The 19,336-nt window shown below is 43.7% G+C and overlaps 1 protein-coding gene across 1 annotated transcript in view; it reads right to left on the bottom strand.

The window, feature by feature from the left end:
* Nucleotides 1-4,829: 4,829 nt before the first annotated feature.
* LOC134222479 (uncharacterized) overlaps nucleotides 4,830-19,336 on the bottom strand; it is a 276,614-nt gene continuing 262,107 nt past the window's right edge. The window contains exons 28-31 of the mRNA XM_062701631.1: nucleotides 15,783-16,098; nucleotides 15,597-15,726; nucleotides 15,399-15,534; nucleotides 4,830-6,672 (exon numbers count right to left, since the gene is read on the bottom strand). Coding sequence (XP_062557615.1) covers nucleotides 6,586-6,672; nucleotides 15,399-15,534; nucleotides 15,597-15,726; nucleotides 15,783-16,098 — 669 coding nt within the window. The 3' untranslated portion in view covers nucleotides 4,830-6,585. The remainder of the gene's footprint in view (nucleotides 6,673-15,398; nucleotides 15,535-15,596; nucleotides 15,727-15,782; nucleotides 16,099-19,336) is intronic.

The raw sequence follows: 19,336 nt of genomic DNA, 5'->3' as shown, positions 1-19,336 counted from the left end.
AAAAAATAAAATAAAAATATAAAACTGGATTCGATTTATGAATCATGTGATTGATAGTCCTTCACTCTACCACAGCACCATTCAACACTTCGAAGGGACTGCATGTTGACACATTATAAAAACCATACGATTATGAAGTTTTGTACTCGGGTTTCGGGTTTCTAGCAACATCACAAGAAAAAAATGTGAGTTGTCAAAATGCTGAATTAAACATGAAGATAGGTTAAATATCTGCAACTTAATTTAAACAAACAATTATATTTTGAAAGACGCATTGAAGTTACATGGTAAAAAATATGCAACTTTATGATTTTGTTTCGTGTTTGCAACATGAAGTACAGTATTCTTTGTTTGTTTGTTTCCTAATGCCAAACATGTACTTCATTGCAATTTTAATGAAACATTGATCACAATTCGAACGTTTTGGTCATCTTGATGCAACTTTTTCGTGTTTTGATGTTTTTCCAATGCCTTTAATGAAACTGAATAGAAACATGGTGCTTTTAGGAAGATGTTGCGTGTGCTACTTGGGTTTTGGACTGGGTATTTCCCCGTTGTCAATATCGCCGCCATTTTAGACCCATCGGTGACCCAATTACCATTCCTGGCGGGTACCCGGCAAGAATCTGCTTTGATGGCGAAATCCGTTTCCCATTCAGCAACTGTCTGACACAGCAGTTGCTGGGCTGCATCACAGTGGTTCAGGTTTAGCTGCGTTACCTGCACTTTGATTTTGCAGAACGCTTAAACGCCGGGCACTTCGAACCCCCCATGGGGTGCTTGCTGTTCGCAGCTTTGCTGGAACAAATCAAACAATTGGGAGGGTTCGTGCAGCATTGTGCCTTATGTCCCTCCAATTCGCAGCGTCGGTAGAGCTTGCTTCTGTCAGGGTCTTTGCAGTCCCATTGCTTGTGCCCCGGTTCCAGGCACTTGAAGCAAACTTCGGGTTGCTCGTATATGCCCACAGGGCACACCGACCATCCCACCTTAACGCTCCCTAACTTGACTACCTTGGAGGCGTCCGCTGCAGATAGCCGAACCAATGCAACCTCTGCCGGACCTTTCCGTAGCCGAACAGCTGCGGTGGGCGTGTCCACTTCGCACTGTTGCCGCAGTGCCGTGACGAGCTCTTCGACTTCGGTGATCTCGTCTAGGTCTTCAACCGTTAGATTTACCTCTGTCGAGAGTGCCCTCACCTTGACCGTCTCGCCTAGGACTTCCTCCGCCAACTTCTTGTAGGCGGCGCCTTTTTGCGAGACGCCCGCTTCAGCTCGAGGATCATCTCGCCCGTCCGGGTGCGTCTTATTCGACGTACGTAGGCGCCGAGTTCACTGAGCTTGACGTCACTCCTCATCGCCTTCAAGACGTCCGAGTACTTAGCCTCGTCCGTCTTGATGACTAGGGCATCGCCCCTGGAGCGATTGGCGCCTACCCTAGACATCTTGCTACCCTCATCACCGGGGCATCTTTTTGGCCCTTGACGTCTTCGGTTTCCTCTTGTTCTTGGCCAGGGTCCAGGAGGCGTCATCCCCCTATATTTCCCTGGTCTGGAGCGGCTGAGAGCTCTCAGCCTGCCGTAACCCCTTACCACCGTCTTTCCTATGTGGACGGCCCTTTCCAGTTCCTTCCTGCCCCGGTTTTGGAGGTACCTGGCCGGGGTTCAGCTTCCCAGCCCCACTACCCTTGTTCGGAGCAGTAACCCTCCGCGTTTTGGAGCGGCCTTCAGGGAGCTCATCCCCTGGAGACTGTCTTCCCCGTTTTTTGTGTCTGCTCCGTTGGAGCAGTCACCCCGACGTGCCCGCGAATACTTGAGCCTCAGTCTGGGTAGACTTTGGCACCACCCCGTTTTCGCTGGCGCGCCCTCGGTCGATTCGACCTTGCCCGAGTCCGCGAATCCTTGGGCCTCAGTCTGGGTAGACCTCGACTCCACAGATTTCACGGGTTCGCCTTGGCCGTCCTGACCGCCTTCTTCAGCTTGGCGTCCAGCATCGACTTTCGAAGTTTCAGCAAGCTCCCCTTGAGGTCCTTGCTGATATTATGCTTCGATGACGCAAAGTCGATGATGGCGTCCAGCTGTTCTGTCGCCACCTCGAAGGCCGAAAGCCCATCGCGTTTGCGGTTCATCGCCCTCACAAGCCATGGGCCGTCCATAACCACTACCGGCGTAGCCGGTAGTGACCCACGTTGGCGTTGCGCACCGAGCTGCCGACTATTGCCTCTGGCCTCCTAGGCGGAGCCTGTTCAACCCACCTCTTGCGAAGGGGTTATCGCCTACACTACTATCACTAATTGAAGAAGAATTGACTTGGTTTTCCATTTTGGTCCCACGAGTTGCTCGGGAAAAGAGGTCCACCACGTCAGAGCCCAGCATGACGCGGTAAGGGACAATTACTGTGGAAGGTGCCCAGGTACCCCACAGGCTCGGGTAAAGGCCTAGCACATTTTTTCCCCCCCCCCCCCCTGGCCATACATCTCCTCGGCACGGGTCGCTTAACGCCTTGGGATTAGGGGTTAGGGACGATGGTCCCCTTCCCAGTTGTTAACTCACCATTTCGCAGCCCGATGTCGGTATATGCGTATGTATGTGTGTAAGTGTACAAATTTTGTATTCACACTTTTTGTAACATAGGAATTACTTGCAGGTTCCATTCGACGGGGAATCTTGTTCCATTGTTTGCTATTGAAAATTGGCCAGATCGGACTATGGGATCAGAAGTTATGACAAAAATACTATTTTATGCCCAAAACACGCTAAAAAATACTCATTTATACTTTTTAGTATTTTTTGCACGAGAAAGACACCAACACCGCTAGGTGGATTAATCAGGGTTTTTAAACTGAAACCAGACTTATATACGGTGTGAATATTAAACTGATTTTATTGATCTGCTCTACACAATGGTTGTTAAGGTAATGAAAATTTTCGTCCAGATTTCCTCATAGCTTACTGATCTCCAGCACACGTCTTAAAGACCGCTGGGAAATTGTTTTTGGAGAATCATGTGTCGCTTCTGGAAGACTGTTGGAAACTTTGGAAATTCTCAATTCACAAGTATAGAAAACCACAAGGCGTCTTTGAAAACAGTTTGTAAACCTGCAAAATGCGAAAAGTAGACCATAGATAAATTGTTTATTATCGGGAAAATCCCAATGTGTGTCCTGTGAGTATTTATTTTGGTATGAGTAAGTTTAGTTTTATATTTACGCATCTGTCTCAGGACCCTGTTTGTCCGTCTCGTGAAAAGCGTATCCAAGCAATACCAGTAGAGGAACAAGACCCAAGATTAAAACGAAGAAATGGCAGAGCTTCATTTTTTCAATCAGAAACGGTGACGAGTTCATCTGATTAAAGGTCGGAGTGATGATGCAGGCACTAATCGATTCGGGATGCAACAAAAACATTAGGCCGATACAAATATTTAAAAACAATTATGTCCCCCTCCCCCTCGGATATTTTTGCCCAAAAATAATATTTTGAGGGGGCAACAACAGAAAAATCGGACGATTTTGAGCGTTTTCAAAACATTCTTTAACAAATCCGTGGTGTTTTTTTTTATTATTTTCATTTTAATATTTATTTTTTAATACCACCATCGGGGGTGACAATGTGTCTGGGGGGTGAGAATGGGTCATCGCTCCCACCGGCAGTCTAGAGGTCGTAGAGCAAAATCGTTCAAAAAGGTCTCTTATATTTTAATCGTCTTGCCCTCAGATAGCTTCAATCTATTCTACAAGCATTCTAAGTAACTCAATCAGTGACCCATTCTAACCTCCGTTTGACCCATTGTCACCCCCGATGACGGTATCTCCCCTAAACTTTGTGGAGATCAGTAGGACATAATTTTAATTAAATAATTGTAGCGGCCTATGGAAGCGAATGAAGGATGACGGTAGATCACAAATTTCGAGGATACGGCAAAGGTTTTACGGCGATAGATGTTTCCGGAATGTTTGACGCTACAGTCAACTGCGAGGATCATCAAACTAAGAGCGAAGACCGATTCTATGTCATCAAGGATGGAAATTATCAATTAATTTCCTTGGACCTCTTCCGAGTGATGATTATCTTCTGGACATTATCGACTACTTCGGTCGGTATAAAGAAGTAGACATAACGCTTCCGATAATGTCCCGACTTTCGAATTCTGATTTGGTGCTACGTCGACAATACACCCTATGCTAGCATTAAATAAATTGGTTTCTACTCTGGGATGCACACTGAATAAATATTAAAAAAAAAACAGTTACTGTCTTTTTGTGATAATGGGATTTTCTCGGTCGGTTGCGCATAACAATAATCCATTTCATTGCTTTGTTTTGCGTGGGATGAATATCGGAGCTATGAGGTGAAGGTCAGGAGCAGTAACACTATATCTTACACGCGACTCTGTTATCAACATTATGATAGGAAATAATTGAGTGTAGGATTTCAGGATCATTTTGAACATCGGAATAAGTTCAAGAATATAATTCCTGTCCTTCACATAAATCGAGTTTTGAGTACGACCGAAGACATCAACAAAGCGAAGTACTTGAATGATTGAAAGTGCCGTCAGTTTTTATAAATAAATAAACGCTCATTCTGGCGTCATCCACTGACGATTAACGGCCAATGTGAAGCTTTCCTTAGGCGGAGCATTTGGATGAAATTTTATGACCCGCTGGTAGAAGTTTGATTATTATCAGTCATGAGGAAGCGAAGGATAATGATACTAGCACCAACAATTGTGTTTACGATTCGGAAATGACGACATGCATAGAATTACTCGTTGTATGGTTTGGATGCAATGTGATATTAAATATGATCAAGATTGTTTGTTTCAAATAATGAAAGTGAAGTTTATTTTCTTTATTCACCGGTTCAATCGTATCGTTCGTAGAGAGTGCTTTGTGTGATTGCTGCTTATGGCTTCCGCGCTACTTTTCTCGAAAATGTACAACTATTGGTTTCATAAGGCAAAATACTCGAAATGTTTTTTTTTTCTCTCTAGTGCATTGTTACCTACCCAAAAGACTGCCTGTATTCCAGACTATATGTTTGAAATCTGCTAAAAGTTGCCCTATTTTATGGTAATGCGTGTTATTCTTCTCATACTCCTTGATTTATGATTCATAAAATGTTCGAATTTGAATTTAATAAAATGGCATAGATTTTGATTTGCTTGTTTGAGTTCGTTTAAATCATTATGCTGTTCAGTTAATCTCCTGATGTTTGTTGTTCAATTCTATGAGTTCTTATCTAACTATGAAGAGTTTGGATGATCGATTTGAATTGGTTTGGTAAAGCTGTACGTTTTGGCGTTTCTGTTAATTATTTTACTTATTCATTTTAAGATGAGTACTTTAAAATGTCTTTACTGCTTGAGATAAAGTTTGTTATTGTTGGAATTATTTCTTTAAAACTGGGACATCTATTTACAAGATTTAGATGATTTTTTGACAGATTATTCAAAAAATGTAGGATATTTGAATGAAACAGAATTCTTTGGCATTGTTCTGCGGACCGGTGTGCAGCTCTCGAAAGGAAGATGCTTTTTTTCGAATTACAAAAAGTTAGGACGGGCTGTTCATTACTGATGGCATCGAATTGACCTGTAGTGAAATGCTATATCTAACAAAACATAATTCCTATTTTTCACAATGTATTTTAATATTGTTCAAAGAATTGATGTTGTATGTAACCACAGTCAAATATGGTAATAAACAATCGACAAAGGTTGCGACTGAACCCAACAATAATCATATCTTTATGTATATCACTGCGATGACAAACGTGTCCTCTTGGTATTCTCAATGTTCTAATTCCATCAATGTGAGCTATAACAAATTGTGTTCTTTAAAATTCACAGATAAAAATATATACATTTTGAAAACCGTATTTACTTCTAAACTATGGTATCGTCAAAAATTTCCTAAAGTATGACTAAGGTGACTGCCAATTCATTACCAAATTAACAAATAAAATACCATTTATTATCTACTATCACGAATTGATTCGCTTATTTGTTGCTCTACGCGATTTTGTAGCCATCTCCGCGAAGCTTTTATTTGATCTATACTCTAATTATTGATTTCCGAGTCCAAGATTTGTTTTTTTTTTCAATATTTGACTTAACTTTTTTTTAAATTTCAACCTTGATTATCAAATTACAGTTGCTCAATACTTTTAACTCACCCTACATCCAGCTACATGTTGGAGGGTGCTCTGATAGTCAACCTACGTTCGTCCTAACATATTTTCCATCGAAAACTACGCATAGAAAACACAACATCTAGGAGAGCTCACGGAGTGGGGTACGGAAAGGACTATAAGTCACAACGAACAATTTGCTTTACTCTGACTATTCATTGATTCATACTATCTACGAACAAACTATCCTTAGAAAGATCCTGACGGAACGAGAGTTTAGCTAAAACTTGTTAGGTAGATAGGTTTGCTTAGCGTTATACTTGTTTTCTGTAATGAAATCGAATTTTAGCTTGAAGTTGTCAATTAATGCTACCGTCGTTTTAAGAGCTCGAAGGTGGATAGCGGTTTTTTATGCGATTACATCGATGCAACTGTTCTGTATATCTATTACTCGATTAGTTGCCGTTGGCAGTGACCTCGGTCAGACTGCCCCGGCGTCGTTTGCTGAGTTGTTTCCAGAAACGTCGGTCTAATGATTTGTCCTGAAAAAATATAATGATGAGGAAAAGTGCTTAGTCTCCTCCTGGCTAGTGATGGGTTTCAGAAGCCTTAATATGGACACAGAATTACGTCATTACGGGTTCGTTCAAAATTACGTCCAAGGTTTGAGAGAGGAGGAGGGTTTAAATTTTGTGACAATTTGTGACCGGGGGAATGGGGGTGTGGCTTCGTATTGTGTTACGTCCAGTTGTGAAAAACAAAATCCTGTTGCATTTTAGCAGCTATTTGATTATCACAATCATATTTCAAAACTGTTTGTAATAGGTTTGTAATAGGTTTAGAATTCATTGTTTTGAAAGTTCAAAAAATGAATTCTAAGAAAATTTTGATAATTTCAATAACATAACATTCGTCCTCATCCATCACACATTCCATTACATGTAAATGAAAAAAAAAAGAATTGATTTATTTTTGAAAACAATTATCAGCAAATAAGTAATAGCCTGTAATATCAATCCCATGACTTTTTTTTATATTTTCCGTCACTGTTCTGGAGTTCCGAAAGTTACTTTAGAAATTCGTTCGGAAATATCTGCTCTGGAAATTCCGGAGGAATTTCGGGAGCCGAGGGATTGGATTTTCTTTTACACCTGGAAAAATTTCTGGATGACTAACCGAATTAATTCCTGGAGGTATTTTTTTTTACAGAAAAAAAACGTGTGGAGAATTTTCCGAACGAACTTTTGGATAAATTCATGAAACATGATCTGGATGATTTTTTTTGTTAAATAACTTGGCAGAAATGAACAAATTGATACTAATTTGCGAAAAAGAATTCACGTGTTTTGGAGGGACTCGAACCCTGAACCTCCTACTCTCTAGAGAGGCGTGATAATCTCTGAACAACAAGACCACTGAAAGGTCGCGTTTGCGTAAAAATCATTAGAATCCGAATACCAACCTCCTCCTTGATTTCCAACAGTAATTTCCAAAAAAGAATTTCTAAATATTTTTTTTTGAAAATATTCTCGTAAGATTTGAAATATTCTCAAAGGAAATTCTAAAGAAGGTCTACAGAAATTTCAGAAGAGTTGCTAAAAAGTCCAGAGACATAATCAAAGGAATTCCTAAAAGAATTTTCTAAAAAAATAAAGTTCTGAAGAAATTCTTGAGGAAAATTTAAAATCCAATGGGATTTCTTGAGAAATTACGGGCCTCTTGAAAGGAAGCTTCCAGGTCTTTTGAAAGGAGGCTTCCGGACCTTTTGAAATGAGGCTTCCGGGCCTCTTGAAAGGAGGCTCCCGGGCCTCTTGATAGGAGGCTTCCGGGCTTCTTGAAAAGAACCTCCCTGGCGTATTGAAAGGAGGTTTCCGGGCCTCTTGAAAGGAGGCTTCCGAGCCTCTTGAAAGGAGGCTTTCGGGCCTCTTGAAAGGAGGCTTCCGGGCCTCTGGAAAGGAGTCTTCCAGGTCTCTGGAAAGAAGTCTTCCAGGTCTCTGGAAAGAAGTCTTCCAGGTCTCTGGAAAGGAGGATTTCAAGTCTCTTGAAAGGAGGCTTACGGGCCTCTTGAAAGGAGGCTTCCTGGCGTCTTGAAGGGAGGCTTCCGGGCCTCTTGAAAGGGGCTTCCTGGCGTCTTGAAGAGAGGCTTCCGGGCCTCTTGAAAGGAGACTTCCGGGCCTTTTGAAAAGAGGTTTCCGGGCCTCTTGAAAGGAGGCTTCCGAGCCTCTAGAAAGGAGGCTTCCGGGCCTCTGGAAAAAAGTTTTCCAGGTCTCTTGAAAGGAGGCTTCCGGACCTCTTGATAGGAGGTTTCCGAGCCTCTCGAAAAGAGGCTTCCGGGCTTCTTGAAAGGAGGCTTCCGGGCCTCTTGAAAGGAGGCTCCGGGCCTCTTGGAAAGAGGCTTTCGAGCCGCTTGGAAGGAGGCTTCCGGGCCTCTGGAAAGAAGGCTTCTGGGCCTCTGGAAAGGAGGCTTCCGGGTCTCTTGAAAGGAAGCTTCCGGGCGTCTTGAAGGGAGGCTTCCGGGCCTCTTGAAAGGAGACTTCCGGGCCTTTTGAAAAGAGGTTTCCGGTTTCTTGAAAGGAGGATTCCGGGCCTCTTGAAAGGAGGCTTCCGAGCCTCTGTAAAGGAGGCTTCCAGGTCTCTTTAAAGGAGGCTTCCGGGCCTCTTGAAGGGAGGCTTCCAGGTCTTTTGTAAAACGGCTTCCGGACCTTTTGAAATGAGACTCCCGGCCTCTTGAAAGGAGGCTCTCGGGCCTCTTGATAGGAGGCTTCCGGGCCACTTGAAAAGAAGCTTCCTGGCGTATTGAAAGGAGGTTTCCGGGGCTCTTGAGAGAAGGCTTCTGAGCCTCTTGAAAATAGGCTTCCATGCACTGGCGGCGCTAGCTATTGTTATTTGGTGGGGCACCACTTGGCGCAAGAATAATATCATATGAGAATAATAGTGTGTTTGCATCGTGTGGTGCCCCACCTCTGTCTCCGCCAGTGCTTCCAGGCCTCAGATGGTGGCTCAGATTAGTATGGGAAAAACTTTTTTCAACTTTTTTGATGGGCTGCCCTCTTATTCTTATTCTATTTGATGCCCTGATGCTCTGGACAAAATTTCAGTTAAATCGGTTAATGTTTGGGCGGTGCTTAACAAAAAGAAAAAAAAAATGTATGCAGATACATCCAAAAACAGTGAATTGCAGTTGGACGGCACAACTTACGATGAAGAATTATGATACTTATTCAGATCTTGAAGAATTTAATACAGAATGTTATGCAGAAAACCGAGAGAAGATTAGAGTTTGCCCGGCTAAGTTATTAGCATTTCTCTGAAGTGGGGTTTGAGCAATTTTCGTTTCTTTTACCTTTGAAAAGAAATAAATTCACCCCTACAACACTCCAGTAAAATGCTAATATCTTTGCCTAATAAACTCTAATCTTCTCGCGGTTTTCAGCATAACATTCTGTATTTAATTCTATAGGAGCTGAATGAGTATCATGATTCTTGATCGTAAATTGTGCCGTCCAACTGCAAATCACTGTTTTTGGATGTTTCTACATACATTTTTCCATATAAACTTAAAAACGAGTTTAGCACCGCCCAAAATTTGACCGATTTGGATGAATTTTCGTCCAGAGCATCAGGGCATCAAATAGAACCGAATAAGAGGGCGGTCCATCAAAAAATTTGAAAAAGTGTTTTTTGAGCCACCCTAACTTGCATATTTAGTTTCACATAATGTATCAGATGTATTGTCTTCTTCTCTTGTATTTGAAAACGCTTTAAATATCCTAGTTTCACACATAAATTATGTAGCCTATATGAATTTGATTTACGCGTTGTTCTTTTAATGTCTACTCTTTGTTCCGCCTTTGGTGTGTTCAATAGCCCTCTTCTAGGGCTCCTTTACAACTTCCAGGTAAACTGATGGGGGAAGGGCCGTTTGGCCGAAGGCCACTAGACCGTAAAGGTCATTTGGCCGAATAGGTCATTTGCCCAATTAGTCCATTTGCTCGAATAGGTCATTTTCCCAAATACGTCTCACTTCTCACTTATAACAATTGTTCACTTCTCACTTCTCATTGTGAAAAGTGAGAAGTGTGAAGTGAGTAGCGAGATGTCTCACTTCTCGCTTCGTACTACTCACTTTTCACAGTGAGAAGTGAGAAATTACTAAAAAAAATATTTATGAGGTAACATCAGATCTCGACGTTTCATGCATTTTTAAGTCATTTGGCATCAAAAACAAAAATTCGATTTTCGTCTTTTTTTTTTGTCCCCCTTTGGGAAAATTTTCATGGGTAAAAATTTCAAAACTTAGATGAATTTTAGGCACTCCTAAATCATGTCCGATTGAGCTCAAATTTTGCATGGGGTCATATTTTGGGATAATGAAACTTGTGAGCAATGTCGTTTATTGAAATTCGATGACGATGATTTTTTTCCCATTCCATTGGCACCCTAATCATCACCCCCACTGCACCCCCACTGAGTCATGGATTGACGTAACGTTTGGCAGTCCTAGTCTGGCACCAGACTTGGACTGGAGGGTGGACGAGGGTTACACCCATAGTGATCATCTAGCAATTCGCTTTAAGATCAATTATGGCGTGCAACATCCGAGGTCCGGGAGTGGAGAACCAATCACTTCGACAGCGAAGTTTTCACCGCGGCCCTGGGACTGAACACTGAAGGTCTAAGCGGGGATGCGTTGGTAGCTGTCCTATCACGCGCGTGTGAGGCCACCATGCCGAGGAAAGCCCTGCCGAAAAATGGCAGACGCCCGGTATACTGGTGGAGTCCCGAGATTGCGGCCCTTCGATCAACCTGCCTCAAGGCTAGACGAAGGATGCAAGTTGCAAAACTGGCCTTTAACAAGGCCATTTTTTTTAAATTTCTTTATTATAGTGATTTTTCAAAAAAATATAGAGTTCATCACTTATTAACAAGGCCATTACGAATAGTAAAAGAGCGTGTTTCGACAACCTATGCGAAGGAGCCAACGCGAATCCGTGGGGTGACACCTACATGATAGTGATGGCCAAGACCAAAGGGAGCTCTTCACCCTCTGAACGGTCCCCGGATAGGTTGGCGAGGATTATCGAGGTACTATTCCCGTCTCGAGCCACAAGTCCCTGGCCTCCTGCACCACAAGGCAATATGGGTGCGGCTGAAATGGTGGCTCCGGTGACGAACGAAGAGTTACTCGCGGTGGCCAAATCCCTGGTAACGAACAAAGCTTCAGGGCCTGATGGAGTTCCGAACAGCGCTCTCAAGGCAGCAATCATAGCGAACCCGAACATGTTCAGGCTAGCTATGCAAAGATGCCTAGATGAGTGTAGATTCCCCGAAAGATGGAAAAGACGGAAACTGGTGTTGTTGCCGAAGGCCGGGAAGCCGCCGGGCGACCCATCGGCGCATAGACCAATCTGTCTTATAGACACGACGGGCAAGTTGCTGAAGAGGATCATCCTTAGCAGGCTGACCCCGTACTCAGAGGGTACGAACGGCCTGTCTAGCAACCAGTTCGGTTTTCGCAAGGGTAAGTCCACGTTGGACGCTATTAACTCGGTGGTAAAGACCGCCGAGATAGCGATCCAACAGAAAAGGCGAGGTATTCGATACTGTGCGTTAGTGACACTTGATGTGAAGAACGCATTCAACAGCGCAAGCTGGGATGCCATCGCGCTCTCGTTACACCGGCTTAGTCTGCCGGTGGGCCTGTACCGGATTTTGGAAAGCTATTTCCAGAACCGTGTACTATTATACGAGACCGATGCCGGTCAGAGAAGCGTACCTATTACCGCAGGAGTTCCGCAAGGTTCAATACTGGACCCGGTACTATGGAACCTTATGTATGACGGGGTTCTGAAGCTAAAGTTCCCTCCTGGTGTTAAGATCGTCGGTTTCGCAGATGACGAAACCTTGGAGGTCTACGGGGAGTCAATTTCCGAGGTAGAACTGACCGCAGCACACGCGATCAGCACGACGGAGGATTGGATGAGCGCTAGAGGCCTGCAGCTCGCTCAACATAAGACGGAGGTGGTTATCGTCAACAACCGCAAGTCGGTTCAACATGCAGTGATTCACGTGGGTGAAGTCGTGATCGCATCAAAGCGGAGTTTGAAGCTCCTTGGGGTCGTAATAGACGACAAGCTGATCTTCGTCAGCCATGTCGACTACGCGTGCAAGAGGGCTTCAACTGCTGTTGCGGCATTATCGAGGATGATGTCCAACAGTTCCAAGGTGTGTGTCAGTAGACGTAGGCTACTGGCAGGCGTTGCCGTATCTATTTTTAGGTATGGCGGCCCGTCCTGGGCGAGAGCTCTGGGGGTAACCAGTTACCTGCGGAAGCTGGAGAGCACGTACCGCTTAATGTGTCTCAGAGTGATATCTGCCTACCGCACGATATCACACGATGCAGCTTGCGTGATTGCAAGCATGATGCCAGTCGGGCTGGTCATCCGGGAAGACGAGGAGTGTTTCGAGCTACGTGGCACCAGAGGAGCCCGCGAACGCATCAGGGTGACTTCGATTGCCAGATGTCAGCGCGAGTGGGATAACTCTTCTAAAGGTAGGTGGACCCACCGGCTGATACCTAACATATCGAGCTGGGTGGAGAGACTCCATGGGGGAGTTCACTTCTATCCGACACAATTCCTGTCAGGCCATGGCTGCTTTCGGCAGTACCTCCACAGGTTTGGGCACGCGGAGAGCCCCGTCTGACTGCCCAGGTTTTGACGAAACTGCAGAGCACATACTGTTCGTATGTCCTCGTTTCGACGTCGAAAGAGAGCTATGCTAGACGTTTGCGGTCGGGACACAACCCCGGATACCCTTATCCAGAGGATGTGCCAAGCGGTAGAGAAGTGGAACTCAGTTTCGACTGCAACCACTCAGATTGCCTGCAGCTTGCAGAGAATCTGGCGCGCCGAGCAGCAGTCGATAAGCATGACTAACTTGTGATTGATTAGTTAGAGCGAAAACAGGTTGAGTGCGGGAAAGTGGATGAGAGGTTTGCCCATGTCGAGGTAAGAGTGTCGTAGCGAGTGGCAACCGCAGTCGCCACCACGAGGCATGGCAGAAGAGTAACCGCATAGGTGTTAGTATGGACTGCATATGCCGAGGTAGGAGGGTCGTAGCGTAGAACTGTTGGTACCTATCGCTATCGACACCTCGAGGCATGGCAGAGATGAGTAGAGTGAGCATCCAAGTCAGACTCGCGTGGCATGTTAGAGGTGAGCACCCAAGTCAGACTCACATGGTATGTTAAGGGCGAGCACCCAAGTCAGACTCGCATGGCATGTCAGAAGTGAGAACCTAAGTAAGTCTCACATGGGGTGTCAGAGCATGTGTCAGGAGGAGTGGCAGGGTGTGCTAGAGTGAGCACCCAAATAAGGCTCAGATTTGTGTGCTAGAGCGTGAATCAGGTGGTAGGGTGAGCAACCAAGTTAGGCTCGCATGGTATGTCAGTGGTGAGCATCCAAGTAAGGCTCATATGGCGCGTCAGAAAGAGTGTCGGGGTGTGTCAGAGGGTGTGTTAGAAAGAGCACCCAAGTAAGACTCACACGGGATGAGTACCTGTGTGAGTGTGAATGAGCGAGTGCATTAATTACTGCCTATCCCCCAGAAGCAGGCATTGAAAAAAAATCAGATCATAAGTAAAAATCGACTAAATTCATGTCAACTTGATGCTCTACTGCGGCCTAATCACTGATGCTTTCTAGATCGTTGAAATTTGGCGTTCATTGATTCAAAGTTCAAAGATCTTCATCGCTCACCAATGCGAGACAACTGAGCGAGGCAAATCACTTGGTAACCTAACAATGAGTGTTGTTACCACACGCTTTCAGAAAAATCTTTTCAGACACTAGAAAAATTAAGTCCGCTATGAGAATGGAACTCTGATACACTGCATGGGAGGCCTTGATACTTCCTCTCCTCCATCCCAGCAACTTGAAAGCAGAGTGAATAAAGCAGAACACCTGATGTGTCTTAATGTTTTAGTTTTATTCTAGTAGAGCTGCAAGCGTAACACAAATGCTTCAGTCGTAGCTTCCCTGGATACCATACCAAGTTTGGCTTGGCGAACTCTGTTGCTCGTTGTTTACGCAGCAACGATCGCTCATAATCGTTATTTGGTATCCATCTGAGCAAGGCTGTTCACTCACTGGTGTAGGATGCTATGATTGAATTAGATCAATGCTCGTCCGCTTCACTCACGCTTTCAATGCCTGCCCAGAAGTAATACTGGGGAGCAGTTCCTGGGGGAACCAGGGTATTAGTAGAGAGGGTAATTCAAGTACCCTTCTGTTGCTTGGGTGGGTTTAGTGGGTCTGGCGGGCTGTCCTTCTGCCTTCCGCGTCAACCCCACTCCCTGAGTGATAATTTCAGGTGTCTGTATGCAAATTTGCCTTCTTCCCTCTATAAAAAAAGGTCATTCAATCCACTCTAAAATAGGGTTTTTCTTGATGCGACTAGGTTCAATAGCGATCCAACCACCAACCGGTACACTTGAGAGTTGGATTTTCAAACTAAATCCTTGCAAAAAGAAAGTTAAATCCACTAGAGTGTGAATTCACAAAAAGGAAGTCTGGGCTTAGCGTTTTTATTTGGGTAAAAATTTATTAAATTTTTCAAAAAATCATAAAAAAATTATAAGAAATATTTCTAGAAATTCTCTGGCTTTTTAATAATCCTTACTTCCAACCCATTGGGACATATGCATTTATGCATGCAGGTGATAGAGGCCTAAGGAAAATTTTCCGCCGGATTTTGGCCTCTGTGTATTTTAAATGGGGCCGGGATTTTTAATTTCCGTGGCTGAATCCCGAAAACTTCGCATATGTAAAAATACATGGAAAAAAATTTGCTATGTCCTTAGTTACGAACATCTCGCCCAATTAAGTTTTCGGCAAGTGCACTGGGAGTCTACGCTACGGCGCTGTCTCAATGTAATTGTAAAAATAAATAGTGTTCGAAAAAGGAAAACCATAAAATAAATGACACATGAATGTGCGCTGGGGGAAGGGTGTGGCTCCAACCAGCACACATGTTGCAAGTTAGTCAATGCAGTCACATTGAAGTTACTGCAACCAAATCTATGTGCTACTCGGGGTCAATGATTTGTGTCAGTTTATGATAGGAAGAAAGGGGAGGGAGATTTAAAATGCCGAACAACGTTGGACGTAATTGGGCACCATCAATTCAAATACGCCTTTTCTACTCAAATGGTCACTGCTCATCGCTTAATTTGGTAATTTGTTGTTCCAATAAAAATAATACTTACGTTTTCTTTCCTAGGTGAGTTCATCCGGCTGGAGTCCGAGTGGGAAGTAGGAACATCGTCACCGCTGTATTCTCGCGACGACCCATGAAGCCCATGCAATGTGTTCTCCGAGTTTCGTCGCGATAGAAAGTTGAATCTATGAAAAGAATGTTAATAAAACTGTTTTCCAACCTCATAGAAGAGAGCAAATCTACGTACAATTTGGAAGTTCTGGATTTGTTGAAACTAGCTGTATGTTTCAGGTGGGAGCCGTTTTGATTCAGTTGGGTCATGCAGTAGACTTTCTCGCGCCTCGCTAAACGCTCCAGGTCCGATAGAGTCTTTTCTTCTGCAAGTGGAAACATTGTACAGGTCAAACCAGAATAAGATTTCAAATGATCCTACCGCGATCCACAGACCCAAAACTGTTCCAGGTAGCTGGATCTTGTGCTTTTCGCCGGCTGGGCGTAGGAGTATCCATCTTTGAATTGTTTTGCTGATATGATGAGCTCGTTCCGTTTTTCAGGGGATGGTTTGTGCTGGTGCCCGGTGAGTCGGAATTGCTCGAGCTGGGCCTTGCCGGTTGATTGTTGTTGCTGGTTGTAGAATTCATCATGTTGTGCTTGGCCAAAGCCACCGGAATACTGTTGTAGCTGTTCACCCGCGTGATGATTCGGTTCATAATGATATCCTTCCCGCTCATCCGGTGGTATGTGGAGGTCTTGCCCGAGAATCGAAGTCAGGTCCGGTGCCGGGGTGTAACTGATTAGGTCTTCGTCGCCGAGAATGTCGTGATTCAGCGCCAAACGCATCTCCAGCCTTGGACTGAGTCCGTATAGGGGTGGTGGTGGGGCGGTAGACGGCGGAGGAGGCAACGTGAGGATCGGCGCAGCACCGGAACTCGCCCCGAAATGATCGGTACCTCTTGCAGAGGGCATCCCGATGCTCGGGAGCTGCACAGATACAGAGCATCTGTCAGCAGCACTCCCATAACTTTCTTCGGGTGTGGTCGTCTTCACCGTCTCCCTCGTTTCCATCTGGGGGGTTGACGACGGCGTTGTACTTACTGAGTCGGATTCGATGGAACCTCTTAAGTCCACATAATCCGGAGGATTTCTTTCCACCGCTTGCCCCTGCCAATTTATCGGAAAGTAAATTACCCGCTAATTATAAATTATCTACGAAATCAACGAACGGTTACATGGGTAGCAACGGCTAGGTCAGATCATTTCGTGTTCTTTTGGATTTCTTGCATCTCAGAATCGTAAAACAACGAACGCGCAAATACAACATTCACACATCTAGAGGTTACTGTTGGAACAAAACATTTTCGTTTATAATTTGGTTACTTACATCAAGAGTTAAAAGTTAGAAAAATTAATGGAAAAATATTCGAAATATGTTCTAATGTACTACGGAAAAACGGTGACAAACTTGCACCTGGACTAAAAGCTGCTTTAAGAAAGATACAAAAAAAACAAATCGAAATGAATTGAACAGTTTGGAAACGCTTTCGTACATACAGGTTCAATGGAAACCATCATATGCATTAAGAGAAGTCCATACAATAGAGTTAAGAGATGCTGAATTGTTGAACGAATTTGCAAATAAAGCAAGGCAGAAAAACCCGACAGAGTATTGTACAATAGCGGATGATTGTTACTCACGTCATTTGATCGTGGTTAGGGGCATGACTGTCTACAGAATCGATAAATGAAAAATGGAAAGCATAGAAAATGTTGGGTGTCAATAACACTAGAAAGTGTTAAAATATCGATTTAAACGTATTTAATGTGACATGGAATGATAAAAAAATTTGGTAACCGAACATTTGATTGATGGGAAACGGTAGAAAATGCCATGTCATTAAAATATAGGAATAATTAAGTTATTGATTGATCAATCTTCATGAGACTTATAAAAACAATTATGAGAAAATCAATAAAAAATGCGTTGAATTAATCTTTCAATATCTCTAATTCGCATTTCGCGGTAAGTCATATTTTATCATATTTCAAGAGCATGAAAAAAACATATTTAATGGCATTATAATATTGACATGATTGTCTATCCATTCGTCAATTTAAGGCCGGTTTTTAAAATAGATAGAGGCTTAAAAAAATATGGGTTCTGTGGAGTTTGAGTAAGTTACCATGAGCGTGTGCCTGTATATTAACACCATTAACACCTCAGCGTGTCAATCGGTGAGCAGCAAGCCGTGACTCGGCCTCTTCTTGTCAGACCTCCGTGGCGTGCACACGCACCCTCGGAGAGCTGCTGTTTTCGTTTTTCCCTCTGGCCATCTTGGGTCCCACATTTTAACGATACTACCAGGATTTTTTTTAGAATCCTGACGCTGATTTCAAAAGGTGAGTTGAATTCAAGTGTTTAATGTGTAAAGAATCAAAGGCAAGCTGGTTTTGTAAAGATAGAAAGATTTTCAGCTCACGGCTGTCTCATCTATCTATCTATCTATCTATCTATCTTCTATCTTCTATCTTCTATCTTCTTCTTCTATCTATCTATCTATCTATCTATCTATCTATCTATCTATCTATCTTCTTATATATATATATATATTATATTATATATATATAAAACTCAATGTTTGTATGTTTGTATGTATGTTTGTATGTATGTTCCAGCATAACTTCTGAACCCATTTACCGATTTTAACCAAATTTGGAACACACATTCTTTATCTTGAGGAAACGACGATAGGGGGGTTAGGCATGCTCTTTGGAAAAGGGGGAGGGTGTGGGGGGAGGGGTATTGCTTAGTTATCGGTCAACTGAGTGTAAATTCTGAACCCCTTGGCCGATTTCAACCAAATTTAGAACACAAATTCTTTATCTTAAGGAGGGGACGGGTCGAGCATGCTTTTGGGAAAGGGGGGGGGGTAGGGGGGAGGGGTATTGCTTAATTATCGATCTACGCAGTTTAAATTCTGAACCCCTTGGCCGAATTCGACCAAATTTGGAACACAAATTCCTTATCTTAAAAAGGGGACGATAGGGGGGTTAAGCATGCTCTTTGGAAAGGGGAGGGTGGGGGGTGGTATTGCTTAGTCATCGATCAACTCAGTGTAAATTCTGAACCCCTTGGCCGATTTCAACCAAATTTTGAACACAAACTCTTTATCTTAAGGAGGGGACGATAGGGGGGTTGAGCATGCTCTTTGGAAAAGGGGGAAGGTATGGGGGGAGGGGTATTGCTTAGTTATCGATCAACGCAGTTTAAATTCTGAACCCCTTGGCCGATTTCGACCGAATTCGAAACACAATTACGTTATCTTAAAAAGGGACGATAGGGGCTAAGCATGCTCTTGGAAAGGGAAGGGGTGTGGGAAGGGTATTGCTTAGTTATCGATCAACTGAGTGTAAATTCTGAACCCCTTGGCCGATTTCAACCGAATTTGAAACACAAATTCTTTATCTTACAGAGGGAACGATAGGGGGGTTAAGCGTGCTCTTTGTAAAAGGAGGAGGGTATGGGGGAAGGGGTATTGCTTAACTATTGATCAACGCAGTTTAAATTCTGAACCCCTTGGCCGATTTCGAAAAAAATTGGAACACAATTTCCTTCTCTTAAGAAGGGGACGATCGGGGGTTAAGCATGCTCTTTGGAAAAGGGAAGGGGTGGGGGGGAGGGGTATTTCTTAGTTATCGGTCAGCTCAGTTTAAATTCTGAACCCCTTGGCCGATTTTAACCGAATTTGAAACACAAATCCTTTATCTTACAGAGGGAACGATAGGGAGGTTAAGTATGTATGGGAGGTATGGGGGAGGGGTATTTCTTAATTATCGATCACCGCAGTGTAAACTCTGAACCCTTGGCCGATTTCGACCAAATTTGGAACACAAATTCTTTATCTTAAGAAGGGACGATAGGGGTTAGGCATGCTCTTTGGAAAAGAGGGAGGGTGGGAGGAGGGTGTTCTATACAAAAGAGGGAGGGTA

Source organism: Armigeres subalbatus, chromosome 3 (genome assembly GCF_024139115.2).
Source record: "Armigeres subalbatus isolate Guangzhou_Male chromosome 3, GZ_Asu_2, whole genome shotgun sequence".
In the NCBI taxonomy this organism is placed as follows: domain Eukaryota; kingdom Metazoa; phylum Arthropoda; class Insecta; order Diptera; family Culicidae; genus Armigeres; species Armigeres subalbatus.
The sequence above is the reverse complement of the archived record's forward strand: the minus strand, read 5'-3'. Positions and strand labels throughout refer to the sequence as shown.